This window comes from Zosterops lateralis (assembly GCF_965231275.1).
Source record: "Zosterops lateralis genome assembly, chromosome: 2".
Lineage (NCBI taxonomy): Eukaryota > Metazoa > Chordata > Aves > Passeriformes > Zosteropidae > Zosterops > Zosterops lateralis.
In genome coordinates this window covers 102,292,168-102,309,702 of record NC_139763.1, presented here as the reverse complement: position 1 = coordinate 102,309,702, position 17,535 = coordinate 102,292,168, and the positions used below count along the sequence as shown (strand labels likewise).

The window sequence follows — 17,535 nt, the reverse complement described above, 5'->3', positions numbered from 1 at the left end:
GGGTAGGACAGAGCAGAGGCGGGCATGCCGGCGGCGGCGGGCGATGGGCTCCTGGGCGAGCCGGCGGCGGTGGCGGCGGGCGGGGAGGCGCGGCGGGCGGCGGCGGACGGCGGCTCCTTCCTGGCCGCCTGGCTGAGCGCCGCCGCGCCCCGGGAGCGCCTCCGGGACTTCCAGCACACCAAGAGGGTCGGCAACTACCTGATCGGCAGGAAGCTGGGAGAGGGATCCTTCGCCAAGGTCCGAGAGGGGCTGCATGTGCTCACCGGAGAGAAGGTACCGCGCCCGCCGGGAGCAAAACGGGGGGAAAACGGGAGGCTGGCTGGTGAGCGGGCTGTGTGATCCCTGCCGGCCGCGAGAATGAGCCCCCCGGGAGGATGGAGGAGTCCCCCGGGAGGATGGAGGAGTCCCCCAAAGGATAGAAGAGCCCCCCGGAGGATGGAGGAGCCCCCTCGGAGCCGTCTCCAACTTCCCGCGGCTCCTCCGGGCGCTCCCCCCGAGCTTTCCGCGGCTGCCGTGTCGCCCTCCTCTTGCACTACTTCAGCTGCCTTGACCCGTCTTTTCTCCCTTCAATTTTAAATTTTCTTGTCATCTTCCCCCCCGACTTTTTCTGGTGGGACACGCGGGGTTTTTGGTGAGCCTCGTGTTTTGGGAAGCCCTCGGTGTGTGCGGTCCGGTCGCGACATGTCACGCTTGGGTGGGGACACACGGGGGCTTGTCGCGCCCCTGGCCATGGGAGATGCTGCGGGAGGGGGCACAGCTGTTGCCCGGCCGGCTCCAGTTGCTGGTACAACGCCCGGCAAATGCCTTTGCCGGTGGAGATGCTCCCCGCACGGCTCTTCCCCGGGGGGCTGCTTGGTAAAGTCCGTGCAGGGTCGCTGCTTTTTGGGATTTACCCAGAGCCCTTCGGCGGAGGCTCTCACCCATCAGTTACCCATCAGTTAGGGCCGGTCTCAGCGTTATGAGGAGCTCCAGGGCTCGGCTGGGCAGTGAATCCAGCAAGGACCAGCCCCCGGAGCCCGCGATGAGGAGTTGCGCTGCTCTTGTTTATCCACACAACTTCTGAGTGCTGCGAGGAGCCGCTGAGGGAGCCGGGGGTGTTTATCCTGGGGGAAAAGAGGCTCAGGGGGGACCTTGTGGCTCTGCACAGGAGGGGACAGCCGGAGGGGTCAGGCTCTGCTTCCAGGGAACAGGGACAGGAGGAGAGGGAACGGCCTCAGGCTGGGCCAGGGGAAGCTCAGGGTGGACACCAGGAGGAATTTCCCCATGGAGAGGGTGCTCAGGGGTTGGAAGGGGCTGCCCAGGGAGGTTTGGAGTGCCCATCCCCGGAGATGCCCGTGAAGGAGTGGAGGTGTCACTCAGTGCTCTGGGCTGGGGACAAGGTGGGCATCGGGCACAGCTGGGACTGGGTGACCTCTGAGCTCCTTTCCAGCCGGAATGACTCTGGGATTCTGGGAGCTGTCGGGCTTGTGCCTCTCCTGAATCAGGGTTCCCTCCCCGGAGCAGATGCTGGGTTGCTGCTGGAGCCTCCCCGGAGCAGTGGGGCTGCCTGGGGTGTAATTCCCTCCGGCTCCGGCGGCTCTGCAAACGTGCTGCTGTTGATGGTGATGGCATCCTTGCACTCTCGGCGAGTTATTTCTTCATTCCAGTAAATTTGTCACGGAGCGAAATTTAATACTGGGCTCTGAGAATCTCATCATGCGAAAAGTGACAAGGTTTGTGAATATCATCGTATAGGAATGCAAAAAAAAATAAATAAATGTTGCTTCTCCTCTGTTACCAAGCGTGTGCTTCTCCTTGGTAACAGAAACATCCAATGATCCTGCAGTTGATAAAAGGCACATGCACACACACGTCCTCCCCACCTCCACATTTTGGGTTTGCTACATTTATCTCAGTCTGCTAAGAGGGGAAAAAAATAAAAAAGACCCACCACACACCCCTCTGTCTCAGCTCCCAGGTCTGCTGCTTGATTCGGGTTTTTTTCTCCCTCAGTGCCTTGAATAACACACGCTGTGACAAAGTGACAAGCAGAAAGTGAGCAAGTCACTCTTCCCTCCTGCCCTGTCCATCTCTGAGGGCAGGCAGGGGGATCTCTGAGCTCTCTCTGACCTGACCCTGTGCTGTGGCACTCGCTGGCAGTGGCTGAAGAATTGGTCACATATTTCAAACCGGTTAATCAAATGTCCACCTTCCCAGAAATCCACCTCTTTAATCCCAGCTATTTGTGGATAAGCAGTTAATGGGTGGGAGATAAGAGTTATTAATGATTTGCTTCAGAGCTGAGGTCCTGTCTGAGCGAGGTTCCTCCCTCTCCTCTGAGGGGGAGTGCTTTCCATCCCAGTGTGAGGATTTCCCCCCGGGATTGGAGCTGATGGATGCTGGGCTCTCCTGGGCACGTTCCTGTGGCGTGGCCCCCAGGCAGAGGCAGCCAAAACGTGCCCAGGCTGGCTCTGCCCACATGGAGCCCACCCCAGGCAGCTGGGATGGCAGGGAGGGAGGGGAAACATCTGCTCCTTCCTTGCAGAGCTCAGGGCTGTGTCAGCAGGGAGGCTGAGGCTGCCCAGGATGGGGATGGCATTGGGAACAGGAGTGCCTGGTGCTCAGGGAGCAGGGATGCCCTGCTGGCAGCTGGTCATGGGAGGAGGCTCTGTGGGGACAGACCACTGCCCTTGCCTGTGGAGATCAACCATTCCTTGAGCGCTTCCACCAGAACACCCTCCCACCATCTGCTGCCAGCAGAGCATCCCTGGTCTCCAAGTTCCAGGCACTTCTGTTCCTGATCCCATTCCCACCTCGCTCCTCCCAAGGCCAGAAGGGAAGGTCGGTCCATGAGGGGCTGATGCTGTCCCCACTTCCATGGCCTGAGGCAGATTTTTGTCTGCAAAGTCACTGTGGACCACAGGGCATTGCCTAAATTCCATTAAATTTTCCTGAGAGTGCAAAGCAGAGTCTTCCTCGTGCTGTTCTGGCACAGCCCAGCCCTCATGGTCACTGAAATGTCAGACTTCACTGCGGGGGCCCAAACAGGTTTTGATTTGCAGCAGACTTTAGCAACTCCAGAGGAGTTAATGCACGTTATTGTCTCAGAAAATGGCATGTTTGGGGATAAAATCCGTGGATTAATGAGCCCCCAGCCAGGCTGGGATCCATGGCCCTGACACAAGGCATTGTGCACAGTCGAGGCGATGCCAGGCGGGTGCCAAAAATCTGCCATGACCTCACCCTGACATTACTGGCGGCTGAAAAGGTCTTCAGGAGGATGGGGTGGCACATCCTGGGGGCCAGCCTGGCTCCTGCAGAGGGGCAGCTGATGGATGGTGCACTCGGGGTGACCTGTGTGGGATGGAGCCCGGCAGCTCCCACGGGAGGGTGAGCTCAGGTGAGATTTTTAAACCTTCCTTACCCAGGTTTTTATCCTTGGACTTTCACCCACATCTCTCACGGTGCTGCCTGTGGTGTGTGCTGCTATAGTGCCAGGCATGTTATTATTTGCTGGGCTTGAAAAGCCCTTGGTGGGGCCTGATGCAATTAAGTGAATTTAGCTGAGTGCAGGAGAATGTTGAACAGATTATTCTTTCCATGGCTTTTGAATGAAATATCGCAGCCTGTAATCTGACATTTTGGGGTAAAGGGCTGATTTGTCAGCCCGACTCAGGCAGTCTTTATTGCTAATCCTGAGGAAACATAGCTCCTCTATGGAGAGCAAGCCAATGTAGCTTTAAATTGTGGCTCTGAAGCCCTGCTGAGTGAGCTGTGTTTGGGTGACTTTGGGAGCCTCTGCACAACATACTCTTGGATTGTTCCAAGTCAGTCACTGGCTGATGGGGATCAGGCCAAGGAGATATCTCTCCTTTATAAAGAAAGATGTTTGTATAAAAAGAGGTATGTTTTTATAAAAGTACACTCATTTTTTGCATTCTTAGGGAGCTGAGAGTACATTGCCATCACTGTGATGGGGTGATTTGAGGCTCTGTTATCACACTCTGTGTTATCTATTCTGTTATCTGCTGCAGACCCCAGTGCAATGTCCCAATAACTCTATACAGTGTTGTGGAGTGACAACACATTGACAATATATTGAGCCAAAGCTCCTGTAAACAAACCTGAGCCAAGATTATATTTAACTGCTTTTTGGTGTAATCTTTGGCACCACAAAAAAAAAAAAAAGTCACTGAGGCAAATTGACTCATTTGATTTCTCATCCACGGAAAACTTTGTTTATAATTTTCTTCGGTGCTATTGTTGAGCTAGAACAAGGTACATTTTTAGTTACACTTAGTCAAGAGGCATTCTGCAAACAGTGGGAAGCAGTGGCTAAAAATACAATTTACCAGTTTTTCTATGGAGGCAAAGCAATTCATATTATAAGTGGCCTCTACACAGAAGAGTTCATGTTCAGAATGAATTTCTTTATGAAAGAGGTAGAGAAAAAAAAAATAAAAAGAACATTTGAGCCCCCACAGCTGGAGGTGCAGGGGTGGGTGGGCAGAGCAGCCTCCCTGCAGAGACCTGGAAATGATGTGGAAATTAACATTGTTAATTTTGCCATGAGTAAATTTGCCCTTCCCCTGCGTGTTTCAGGGAATGGAGACCTGGTGGCTTTTTTGGGGGGTGTTGGCAGGTGAGGATCTCACCCCCTTGATGCCCTCGGTTCCCCCCTTGGTGACCTCTCTGCTCTTCACTGGGAAATTCAGCACTGGGGGGGACTGTCAGCCTCCTCTGTACTTCAAAACCCAGAGTTTCCCAAGCAGTAGCACTGGCTTAAAACCTGGGAAACTGGCTACATACCCATGTACGGTTCTAGGATCTTTACCCTTTTTGAGTTTTGAGGCCCCTGAGGGTGTGTGTGGTGTCACTTTCAAGCCATCCTGCCAACCAAGTGAGTCAGCAAGTTGCCTCACCGCGGACAAAAGTGGAGTTTCTAAGGTGTTTGCAGGTCTTTCAGTTCAACCTTTTCCTCTTTCCTCCCTCCCAGCTATGGTGAGGTTGCAGGTAAAACTGTGAGACCTTCATTGTTTTCAGGGCATCAGAGGGTAAAGCTGCCAGATTTTAATTTGAAATTTGATCTTTTTTTTTTTCTTTTTCTTCCTCTAGTGATACTTGTATATCAGTTTCCTGGATGCATTTGTTCTCTCACTTATGTTTAGTTAGTAATTTTATCTTTACCTGTTTCTCAGCATATTTTCAAATTTTATCTCTATCCCAAAAGTTGTTTTTTTTTTCAAAGCTTCTTTTGAGAAGCACTGACTGCGAATCCACAGGGTGGCTTTTTCCCAGGATGCTGTTCCCCTTTATTAAACAGCTGCCAATTGTTGCACCTGGATGATGTGCCACTCTTAATTACATGCACCGTGGAAACAAAACCAGAGTGTTTCTGCAGCCTGCATTTTGACATTTCCTTGCTTCTAGGTGTTTGCTTTCACAGCTTTTCTTTTCACAGGGGTTTGTGTCTGTGTGTGCAGAGCCAGAATTGGTGCTGGAGCCGCTCCATGCACACTCCTGTGAACGTGCAGCCCTCCAGGAGGTGCTTTGGAGAGCCGTGCTGTGGTTGCACTGCCAGCACTGAGGAGCTGGCTGGGCAGCAGTGGCAGCACTGGGAGCAGGACCAGGCTGCTGTGTTGGTGTGGTGTTCCCTCATAGGAGTTCTGGAGCTTGCAAGGGGTTTAGCAGAAGGCAGAGTGGGGGCAGACTGCTGAGGTGCTGCTCCCAGCTGCCCAGTCTGTTCCACCTGGGCAATAACCAGGTGAAAATTGGACATAAAGCCATGCTCTTCCCTCTCTCCCTTTCCTGTATTGCACACTGGGTGTGAGCAGGAACAAGCTGAGATAGGCCAGGAGCCTGCTCATTAATGCCCAGTCTGACTTCCAGAAAGATTGACTTAATGTTTTCCAGCTCTAGCCTGCAACTTGTTCTGCAATGAGCTGAATTGATGCACATGTGGCAGTTCCTTATCCTCTTGAGATAATCTGCTTTCTAGTTTGCATTCAGCAGTTCTAAGGAAGCCTCATGTCAGCAATGTGCTGCTTTTCCTGCAGACTGTTCTCCTTTCAGTGGCAGAGGCAGGATGGAATTGACACCAGGTGACGCTCACATCTGGATCCGAGTGTTTGTTCCTGCAAGTTTTGTAGGTTTAACTTGTTTAATGATATGTAGAGCTGTAAGTCCATTTCCAAAGGCATGTGTTGCCTATAAATGTCTTGGCAGGTAGAGCACATCTTGCTTCCTGCGTTGTGCAGTGTCTCCTGTGACACCAGTGACCTGCAGGATGCTGCTGCAGCTTCCTGCATTTCAGCAGAGGCAGCGTCTTTGCCCCTGTGCCCTCGGGAGCTGGGAAAAGGGAGGTTGTTAACGAGCAGCACTTGCTCTTCACAAGGATGTGAGCCTGGCAGGCAGGCAGTGGTGACAAGGCTGGTGGTGGCTGAGTTGTGACAGTCTGCCCGAACCCTGAGCTGTGGTGCTGTCTGCATAGCAGCACGGGAAGGAGCTGAGGAGTTACAGCTGACTCTGCTCTTCTTCAAGGTTATGGAGAGGCATCAAGGCTGTGCAAGGCCAATATTGGGGGGATAGCAGCCAGGAGATGAATTAGGGGGATTGCAGAGCTGTGCTCACCTTGCAGTGTGGGATACCAGAGCAGACTGGCTGGACTCAGGCCATGCTGGTGCTGGTCTGCCTGCCCCACTTTGGCTCCTTCAGCTCCAGACTGGCTGAGCTGTTATGTTCAGATGAAATGTAGAGCAGAAAACCCAAACCTCCCTCTGCCATGGCTCAGTGAGAGAGCTCATGCTGTGCCTCCCTGAGGGGACGTCTGGTGGCTGATCTCCTGCAGGGGATGAGCTCAGTGCTGAGGGTGGTTTTGGTGGGCTGGAGGTTGTGCTGATGAAGAGAACGGGTCTGGCTATTCTGCAGCAGCAGAGGAGCTGCTCTGGGGCCCGCCTAGGACAGAGGCAGCCCTTGGTGAGCTGGTGGGCTCAGTGAACCCCTGCCACACCTGAGGGCTGATCTCTGCTCTGGCAGCACTGGCAGAGACCAGGGTCAGACCTCATCCTCTTGGGAAGGGCCTGGAAGGGGTCACCATGGTCCCCCAGGGAAATCACCTGCAAAAAATTAACCAAAGCTGCTGCTGCACTGACCAAAGTCTCCTTTTCTGTCAGTGTTTGCTCTGCCCTGGCCCAGAGCTCTGGGTTCAACACCTTTGGTGCTACATCCATGGTGCTTCTCAATTGCCATGTGAGATCAGAGGCACGGTGAGGAAAACTATTGCAACAAAGAGAACTAAAAAAAGCCAAGTTATATAAAATAAAGTTCCTTTGCTCTCTGTCTGTTGTGGAAGATTGTCATGGAAACATTTTTTTCAGAGAATAAATTCATTTTCTGTGAATAATGTCCACAGAGCTGCAGGAGAGAGCATATTATTTATATATAAAACCTTTATTGGAGACACCTTTTTCCTGGCTCCTGACAGTTGTAAATGTTTTATCTGCTGTGTTTTAAATCACTACAAAGGAGGGTATTACCTGGGCCTCAAAAGCTGTGGCTCACGGAGATCAGGTTGTTGGTTTTTCTCTTCCCTAAAGCCAGAGAGCTCTATTGGTATTAAATCAGGGGCACTTAGCCTTCTACAACTCCAGTTCTGCATGAGATGGCTAAAATGTGAAACAGAGGCTGTTTAATGGGAAACATATCCCACAGGCAGGAAGATGGGAAGCCACGTTGGCCGCCGGGTTTCTCTGCCAGGGATGGGTGCTGGAGGAATGTCATTGGTGTCCCTGCTCTGCTTCTGCTTCCCCACTCGTAACCCTAGACCTCCATCCATCTCCCTGCCACGGGGGAGCCTCTCAGCTTTAGCTGGGAGGGCGAGTTGTGGCTTATTTTCCCCGAGGAAAGTCTTCCCTGATATCTGTTCATCATACCTTGAGTTCAGAGTTTTCCTCCATTTTTTTTGCAATGTCAGTCCTACCTTAGGGACGGGGGTCAAGGAGCCCTTTTCTGACAAACAGGGAGATTTTGGAGAGCAGTGCTTGATGGATATTCTGCATTTTGTCAATGGCAGGGTGAGCCCATCTGTCCCAGGCACTCAGAGACAGACAAGCTCCTTCCTTGCAGTGTCTTGAAATGTTCCTTGAAATGTCTCCGGCCTGGAGGCTGGTCTTGACAAGCTCTGCAAGGATTTCTTTGGGAACCTTTTAGTGCATCCTCGTGGATGTCTGTGCCTGGCTTTCTGCCACCACTACTTTCATCAGTCTCTGCATAATCTCTCTTGACTTGTGTGGATATCCTTAGAGGCCAGGGAGGGAAAAATGTGCTGCTCTCCCTCACGGCTGCAGTTAGGGCTGCCCCATTAATTAGCTGACCAAGGGAGCACTGGAAGGTGGCTGGGATTGATTTCTTTCTGCCAAAGGCAAGACAGATCCTCACCATGACCCACTCAAGATAAGCCATAAACCAGTTCCTTCCCATGGATGAGGCTGCTCTGTGTTCCTGCTTACCAGGCAGTCTCTGACCTGGTGGCGTCTGTGCCTGGTACAAATGCTGCTGCTTTGGACATGCAGAACCAAGGGGAAATGTATTTTATGGGGGTTTCTTTTCGGGGGGCTGGCATTGTAGGGGCATTGTGTCACCCCACCTGCCTCCAAACCATCTCCTGCTGGTCCCTGAGCTGTAAAAGTCTGGCTGTCCCAGGTGCCAGGGATGCTGACAGGTCAGGAGATGTCTGTCTGTCCCTGTTTGAACAGGGAGTGACGCAGAAGATGAGAGGCAAAGGGCAGCTGGCTCTATGGAAACAGCAGAGCAGAGGTCCAGGAAAGGAGGATCACAGTTACCTGTGGAAAATGGCACAAAGTTATCCATAAATGTGATGTGAGGTAACAGACATGTTGAAGAGGAATAGCTTGAGTTTGCCCAAATTACCTTTTGGGATGTTAATTTTAGTCTTATTAAAGAGCTTTCTCTTATCAGAAATCTTTCCCTCATGTAGGTGCTTGCAGAAAATCACTGAGTCTGTGCTTAGCATTCCCTTAATTAAATATTTTGAGCTTCAGTTACTACGACAAACAAGTTACTTGGACTCAGACTGCTCTGAAGCTCCCCTCAGAACTCTTTCCAAAACTTCAACTCGATTTTTTAATTACTGGCACCAGAACTGGCTACAGCAATCTAATAATAGTCCCCAGTGCCTTGGACAGGTGTAATTAATACCTTTCCTTACTCTACCAAATACATCCTGCTTATGCTTTTAGGGATTATGTTTAAGTTGGCTGTGGCATCAAGAGGCCTTAGGATGATTTGCTTATCTAAAGTCCTCCCGAATACCTTTCCACACTGCTGGGTGCTGTCATGTTTGGGCTGGAGGGAATGGGTAGGATGTTGTTTTTATCCCCTGGCAATCAGATTCTTTCCCTTCAGGCTAGCAGGAATCCCAAGTACATGAGTGAATGTGCTCAGAGCTCCTTTCTTGTCTGGAAGAGTTTCTGTTCCTTCAGGGGCTGATTTCAAGCTTTCCTGGCTGTGTCTTGCCTGCCAGCAGAGCCAGTGGCCTTCTGCCTGCTTAGACATTTATCCTGGACTCATCTGCAGCAGCTGGGTTTGTGGATTGCTACACCCCAAACTCTTGGCTTACAGTGTCAGACCCAGAAGAAAAGAAAATACCTCAGCAGCAGTGACTCCTCCCTACCTTTTCTGATTGCTGATTTTTCTGTAATCAGAGCAAATGCCAAAATACCCTTTTCTTTAGTGCTTTATTTCTTAAAGTACTGGAACTTGCTGTATAAGGACCCGCATTCCTTTACTGCACTGTGAAATTTGCTAAGCTGTAACAGTTAGAGGAAAGAATAAACTCTACCCAGAGAATGAAATTGGCATTTTCTAGTTCTTGGATTTGGTTGTGATGAACAACTTGTTCTGTGCCTGGCTGGGTGATTGCCCAAAATGAGATGCCCTGGAAGGGGTTGATTTTGGGACTGCGCTGACAATTGTGCAGGCTTCAGAGTTAGTCTGTTTAATATGGTCTGAATTGGCCACCCAAAATCACCAGCTGGTTTTGAAAATGGAGCTCACATTTTTGTGGTGAGAACAGTGGTAAATACAAAGCAAGCTGCAAGTGAAGCCAGACAGCTATCGCTGGAAAAAAGAGAGGAAAGAAATTGAATTTATTGCTGCCTCGGGCACAGCAAAAAGAAAAAAGCTGGAGATGGACCTGCAGCACCGATGGCTGCAGAATATCTCCATGGTCTGGCTCTTGGTCTCATTCTTCTGGCTAAGCCTAAACTGGACAGTAGAGGTTTGTGATTTGGGTGCAGAAGCGCAAGTCTCAGGCTTTCTCTTTGCCTGTGTCCTGAGCTGCAGCTCTGCACTGCACTGGCATGGTTGGGATGCTCCAGGATGGTGCTGGGAGCGAGTGCTGCTGCCTGGCTTGGGATCGTGTCAGGCAGTAGACTCTGGGGGGAAAAAAAAAAAGAAAAAAAGGGGAAGAAAAGAGGAAAAAGGCAGGGGGGTTGTCCCTCTGACAGTGAAATAGTCCCTCCGATAGCTGAAGTTGCTTCTCTTGTGCTCTGTTGGTCTCCTGGCCAAATCCCACAGTTCTTGCTGGATTCTTTTTCAAACCAGTTTCCTCTCCATTCAGCCGAAGCTCCCTTTGGCAGCAGCCAGGAGGAACTGCCTCCCTCTTAGGCTGGGAATTTGCTGAAGGAAACAGTCCAAGTGGTCGGGTATGTGGGGAAAGCTCTTTAAAAGTCCTCAAGATGTCACACCCTGGTTTTGCAAGGTCTCGTGCCATCCCCTGTCCTCTGCAAAGTTAAACATGTTTGGACATTGTTTCCCAAGCTGGGGCCAGTGCAGTGGGAGTGTTCCTGTGGTTGTTATTCCAGGCATCTGACCTGGCCATTGCTCAGGACCTCCTGGCTTTGGCTCCTCGGAGACTGAGAGATGCAGCACCACTGCAGAGCATCCAGCCCTGAGCTGGATTGACCTCTGGGCCAGCAAACGTCTGCAGAAACACGACTTCCTGAGCTGGGGGCTCTCCAAGGGTTGCTGGCGGGGGTTTAAATGGCTGGCAGAAGGGATGAGGATGACTTCTGCTCCTGGAGGTTCCTCCTGCCTGGAGCAGCAGAACCTCCTTGGGTTGCTGGCAGGGCTGAGAAGCTGCCCAGCAGCAGCTGGTGCCTCCTGCATGGACACAGGGATGGGGATGAGTGTGATCCCCTTCCCTGCTTCGTGGCAATTCCATACTGCTTACAAAGGAGATGCAGAACGTGTCTTCTCTGGTGGCAGCAGCTCTGGCTCCCAGATCTCTCCAGGCAGCGTTTGGTCCTTTAAACAGTTTCATTCTCAGGTTTATTTTTCTCCCGGGGGCCTGGCTGTGGCTGTTTCTGTGTGGTTTGGTGCCAGTCAGCCTCGCCTTCCCCCGCCTCTCCCTCCCTGAGATTCACAGGCCCTCCCAGAGCAGGAGCTGGCACCAGTCCCCTGTGCCCGTGTGTGGGGGACACGTGCTGCTGTTTGGGTGGGCACACGTGCCCGTGCTGGAGCTCCATCCCTTGCTCCTGCATCCTCTCCTGCAGGGAGGGAGAAGGGAGGTGCTGGCCCTGCCCTCACCTGCACCCCTGCCTGCTTTAGTGCAACCTGGAGGATTTGAGATGGAGAGAAGCAGCAATTGCTCATACGATGTGTCACACCAGAACCTTCAGGAAAGTAATTCATTCCAGCAGTGTAATTCTGGGACTCGGGAACCAAAAATATGGGCTATTACTCATCTTTGTATCTCATAACACAGAATAACCTGAACCATTTATCTATTTACACAGCAGAGGTTTAGCCAAAAGCAGGATGTCAAGAGCCACTGTTGCTACATATTGAGAGCAATTACTTGCTTTATCATTTATTTTTTTTATTTCTGTGCCAGTCTTGGCCAGGAACTCGAGTCAGGAGATAGGCATGATGCAGAAACAAAGAGCCCCTACTTGAAGCTTGGGAGAGCAAAGCTGAGTAATTGGCATGTCTTGAGTAGGCTGAGAAAGCTCGCATGTGTTTGTTTGATGATTACCCAACATCTACAGTATTTTCTGCTTTTTCCTTCTGCATGAATGAAATTTCCAGGTGCATGCACACACATCCACACTGCACAGGAGGCTCTGTGTGCTGAGTGTGTCTGGGCACATTTGGTCTTCGCTTGCCTTGGTCTACCTCTGGATGAACTCAAAACCAGGAATGTTTAGCTAAGTCAGCCCTGAGTTAACTCCATGCAGAGTTTGATCTCTACAACAGGGTATTGCTGGAGTAAATCTGCTGTTTCCACCTTGGTCAGCCTTGTCAGCTGTGCAGGGGGATCTCCTGGACTTGATAGAAGGGGTCTTGAAGGGGAAAAGGTCACTCAGAGCTGGGGTAAATCCCAGCGCTGCCTTGCTTTGTCTGCTGGGATTAGTGGGGTGCTTGACAAGGTACCTGTCAAAATTAAGGGAAAAGTTTATCCTTAAGGCACAGGGAGCTAATTCTTGGTGATAGTGGAGAAGTCCTTCACACGATTGGCTCTGTCTTCTGGGTTCAGAGGTTTGCTCCACAGTTGAGCTCAGGCTGGGCAGCATGAGGACATGTATAATGTGCTTTTTTTCTGTCAATGAATGAGGGGTGACTTACCAATATGAATAACAGATTGCTGCTTCATACTGTTACCACTCCATGTTTTGGACCTTGCAGCTGCGATAAATACCAGCTTTTAATTTTTATTTTTTTAACTTTTGCGGAGACGGTGTTGTGGTGCCAGCATACAGTGTGGTGTCTCATGTTTCTGTAACCTATGCATTTGTTTGTCCTCACCAGAGTAACTCCTGTGGTTTGCTGTCTAAATGCTCCGTGCAAGCCTCTGTGCTGAGTTCCATCTCATTAGATGAAAGAATGTACTAATTTAAGTCCGTTTCCTTGGTGAATCACCTGAGGCTTTCAGAAATGGTGAAATTAAGCTCTGATTTACCTGTTGTTTTATCTGATGACTAAATGATGTCTCTTTAATGTGAGCAGCCAGGAATGTGGCTGGCAGGTGTTTGTGGTCCTGATGCTGCTCTGAGTTCACCCAGGCAGCTCTGGTGTGTGGTGTTCAGCCTTATCTCTTCATCAGAGCTGTGTCACCAGAATGATCCTCCCATACAAGGAACACATTCAGCCAATAACACTCTCAGCAATATTGGCTCCTGGCTCTTGGCACACACTGGGAACCCCCAATTCCAAGGCATTCATGTCAGAGGGGAGGTGCAGATCACCAGGAAGCCTGAACATTCCCAGGGATCCAGGGGCAGCCACAGCTGCTCTGGGCACCCTGTGGCAGGGCCTCAGCACCCTCACAGCCAGGAATTCCTTCCCAATATCCCATCTAACCCTGCCCTCCCAAATGGCAGCCTGAAGCCATTCCCCTTGCCCTGTCCCTCCAAGCCCTTGTCCCAAGTCCCTCTCCAGCTCCCACCGGAGAGAAAAAGCAGAAAAAAGAAATATGGCAGGACAGTGGTACCAAAATGGTTTTGTTTTAATGCAAGTCATGCAAAGCCAACACTTGACTCTAGTTTAAGAAAGTTGTAATGAAAGGATACCATCTCCTGTCGTGTATTCAAAACCAGGAGAAGCCAAAAACGACACTTAAGAGTTGTAAACAGCAGCCTGGAGGCTTTCTGAGTAAACAGCTGCCAGAAATGCCCAGCCTTAGGCATGTTCGTGGGTGGTTGGTGGGTTTGTCTCCTCTCCTTTGTTACCCATTTCCTTGCAGTAATTTTTGACTATTATTGTACAAGGAAATGAAGGATGGACGAGTCAGTGGGGTTGGAAGGGCAGCTCTGCCTCTGTGCCTGAAGCCACGGTGTGCCAGCTGAGAGGGACTTCCTCTTGATTTCTGGTTCTCTTAATGTTTGTTTATAGAAGGCTAGAGCAACAAATCATCGATGTGACAGCTAACAACCCCCTCTCCTGTCCTCTCCTTAGGTGGCAGTGAAGGTAATTGACAAGAAAAGAGCCAAAAAGGACACTTATGTCACCAAGAACCTGCGGCGAGAAGGGCAGATCCAGCAAATGATCCGCCACCCCAACATTGCCCAGCTGCTGGATATACTGGAAACTGAGAACAGCTATTATCTGGTCATGGAGCTGTGCCCTGGAGGCAACCTGATGCACAAGATCTACGAGAAAAAAAGGCTGGAGGAGCACGAAGCCCGCAAATACATCCGGCAGCTCATCCTGGCAGTGGAGCACCTTCACCGGGCAGGAGTGGTGCACAGGTAATCTGGGTGCTAAAGTTTGCACCAGCTCCTCTAAGTCGTGTTTGTTTGTCTTGTGAGGAGATTTCCCTGTGAAAACGTGTTCCTGAGAGCTTTCTGACTGCTCTTGGTGGTGTTTGGATGCTCTTATTTTGGGCTGTACCTGCAGAAAGCAGCTTCAGGTGAGCACACAGGAGCTGTGCTGGCTCCACAGCCAGGAGCTGACTCTGTGATCTTCATGGATCCCTTCCAGCTCGGGATGTTCTGTGGTTCTGTGTCAATAAAGATAAGGTACAGTCCAAAAGCAGAGCCCTGTCACTGCCAGCACTGTTTTGCCTCTCCAAAGCTCTGCACTAACGTGAGTTAATGAATCATTTCACCATTTCTTTGAGAAGGTGCCTCTTGTTCCACTGGTGGAAGTACAGCAATGTGGGGGGATGAGCTGATTTGCCCAAAGCCTGGCAGTTCCAGGGCTGGGACAAAGCCCCAGTGGGACCACTGAAATCCCTGGCTTCTGCTTCCCTGCTCTTTGCACTTGCTGCATCACCTCAGCAGGGCTGGAGAGAGCCGGAGCTGCTGTGATGCATCACCTCATTCCTCATCCACAGAACCACAGGATATGCTGAGCTGGAAGGACCCCACAGAGATCATTCAGCCCAACTCCTGGCCCTGTGCAGGACAGCCCAAAAATCCCACCCTTGGGAGCTTTTCCCAAGCACTCCTTGAGCTCTGTGTGTGAGCAGGATGTGCATCTCCTGGCATGAGGATGCTGTGGAGTTTTAGGAGTTCACCTGGGCTCCGGGAGGAACAGGACAGGCTCAGCAGAGAGAAGGCTGATGAAGAAAGAGCAGCTGCCTCTGCCTGAAGCCCCTGAGCAGCAAGGGAGAGGCTGCAGGAGATGTCACACGTGACTGCCTGTCCCTGTCCCTTTGTCCCCTTCTGTGCTCTCAGCTGCCATGGAGACAGGAGGATGGTGGGCTGGCTGGACCTTTGGACCCAGCATCTCCCCTCTCTTGTTCCTAGGTGTATTTATAGGGCGTTGTGCTATGAAGGAGGCTCTGCTTTCTAAATTTGGGCCAGCTGGTGTTAAGTCTGGACTCCCACACAGTTCCCATATGATGCTGAGCGAGTTGTGTAGGCCCCATCCTGCTGGGTTCTGTGGGCACGCTGCAGGAGCCAGACATTTGAATGCTTGTCAGGATCTGGGTCTGCCCCTCCTGGGCTCCACGGACTGTGCAGGAGCTGGGGAGCTGCCCACAGCCAGCTCCTCCTCCAGCTGTGCCCAGCTGTGTGCTGAGCTGCCCACCACTGTGCAGCGTGGGTGCAGCTGGCTCGGTGGAACTCCACGTGCTCTGAAAGCTGCTCTTTTTTTGTGTGTCTTGGGTCTCAGTGTGTTCCCTGTGATCCATTAGGGATAACTCCTGTGTGCACAGGCCACCTCTGGGCTTACCTTGAGCTACATTTTAGGCACCACTGTAATATAAATATTTGAGCAGCCACCGGGTTCTCTATCAGCCTCAAAACTGCTGATCTCCCTCAATTATTACCCCACAGTTTGAGACAGGGACCAGGAAGGAGTTTACTTACTGCTTTCAGGGATCAGTTGATACCCAGTATTTAGAGAGAGATAAAGGACATAAATCAAGTTTCTGAGATGGGCAGAGGAAAACAAGGCAGGAACAGATGAATATGTTTAGCTTTTAACAGCAGGATTGGGTCAGCAGCAGCAATCCCTCTCCCTGCAAAATTCACCTTCTGCACAGTGGCCAAGGCACTTACAGGGGGCTGGCAGTCTTAGCTTTGATTCCTTTCTCTTTCAGAGAGGACTGAAACCCACATTTTGTACAAAAATAGCTTGTTCTCTGAGCACAGGCTGGAATCAACAGGCTGCTGTGGTGAGAAGGAGGCAAGGCTTTGGGGCCCAGGGAGAGCCTGAGTGTCCCTGTGGATCCTGAATTTCCCTGTGGATCCTGAGTTCCTGTGTGTAGGGATGTTTAGGGATGCAGGAAAAGCCCTGGTGGTGTGATCTGGATTTATTCTCCTGCCTCTCTCTGAACCAGTGAGGGAGAAAAATTAGCAATTACCTCAGGAGTTGTCCTTCAGCATCTCAGGCCTCTGACTGTGGCAGCTCTAAAACAGGCTCTTCAATCAGCTACTGAGGGAGGGGAGAAAATAGTGCAGGAGTCTGATTCATTCTCTGCCTGGCTGCAGTGGCAATGTTCTGTTGTTTTTGTTGTTATTTTTAAAGCAGGTAAAAATACCAGCACTTCCAAGTGCGTGGTCATCCGGGGGCGTTCGGGTTTGCCACGTGTGGGACAAACTGCAGCATCCTCAGGCAGAAAAGGGGATGTTTTCCCTGTTTGTCCCTCCAAATGCTCCCCAGGGAATGGGGCAGGGCCCTGGAAGGCTTTTTATTGGCTATTTTATTGCAAACAAACAAACAAGCAAAACAATCACGGGTTTTGTCTGCATTATTTGGGGAATAATGTACATGGCTTCCCCTGTTCCACTTGGGATGAAAAACCCCAGATGGAATAAGTTGCATGAAATTTGCTTATGGTATTTGATGAGTATTACTCAGAAAGCTGCATGGCTTACAATCCAGGCTTAGCATGGCAGAAAAACACTCAGATCTCTGGTCTTTGGACAAGAGCAGGCATCTCCAGAATTCAGTGGAGATGCTTTTGTTAAGAAGCATGATGTGTGAACAGCCTAAGATTAAAGAACTTCAAGAAACCTCATTTTTATTTAGAGGTGTAAAAATCCCCCCCAAACTCATGTTCGACTGTGTAGTTGTATTTTTAAATTCTGAATATGTCATCTGCTGAGATGGATGAAGTCTGCAAGTTCCAGAGTGCAGAGGCTGCTGCATCTTTGGTGAGGGGTGCCCAAGGTTCAGAGCTCCTCAGCTGCTCACTGAAAGCAAAATGCCACTATACTATATATAATTCCATGTTATCATTTGGGTTTCTTTCTCTCTATCAGCAGAGCTGGTTGGTTGCTGCTAAAAATATACTTGCAACAAGCTCAGCTGTGAATCAGGTAGGAATATTTATCTTTTCCCCTGACAGAGGGAAAACAGAACCAAATGGCAGGATCTGGTGAGGCTTTCTCTTGGCAGAGAGTGTTTACACAGGTCCTCATGCTGTCAAAAAGCAGCATGAGCAATAAGCCCTCTGGGAGCACGGGGACAGCAGGGAAAATGAAGTGAAAGCCTCAGTGCTTTGCCACTGCATCCCACAGGAAATTCTCAACAACCCTTTTAAAGTCATTTTAACAAAATTCAATCCCATTCAATGCAATTACTGTC

The 17,535-nt window shown here is 50.6% G+C and overlaps 1 protein-coding gene across 2 annotated transcripts in view; it reads left to right on the top strand.

Annotated features, from left to right (window-relative positions):
• Nucleotides 1–17,535, top strand: part of HUNK (hormonally up-regulated Neu-associated kinase) — a 42,209-nt gene continuing 24,674 nt past the window's right edge. For both annotated transcript variants that reach the window (XM_083854696.1, XM_083854695.1), the window contains exons 1-2: nucleotides 1–273; nucleotides 13,954–14,246. In XM_083854696.1, the coding sequence (XP_083710822.1) occupies nucleotides 25–273; nucleotides 13,954–14,246 (542 nt within the window). In that variant the 5' untranslated portion in view covers nucleotides 1–24. The remainder of the gene's footprint in view (nucleotides 274–13,953; nucleotides 14,247–17,535) is intronic.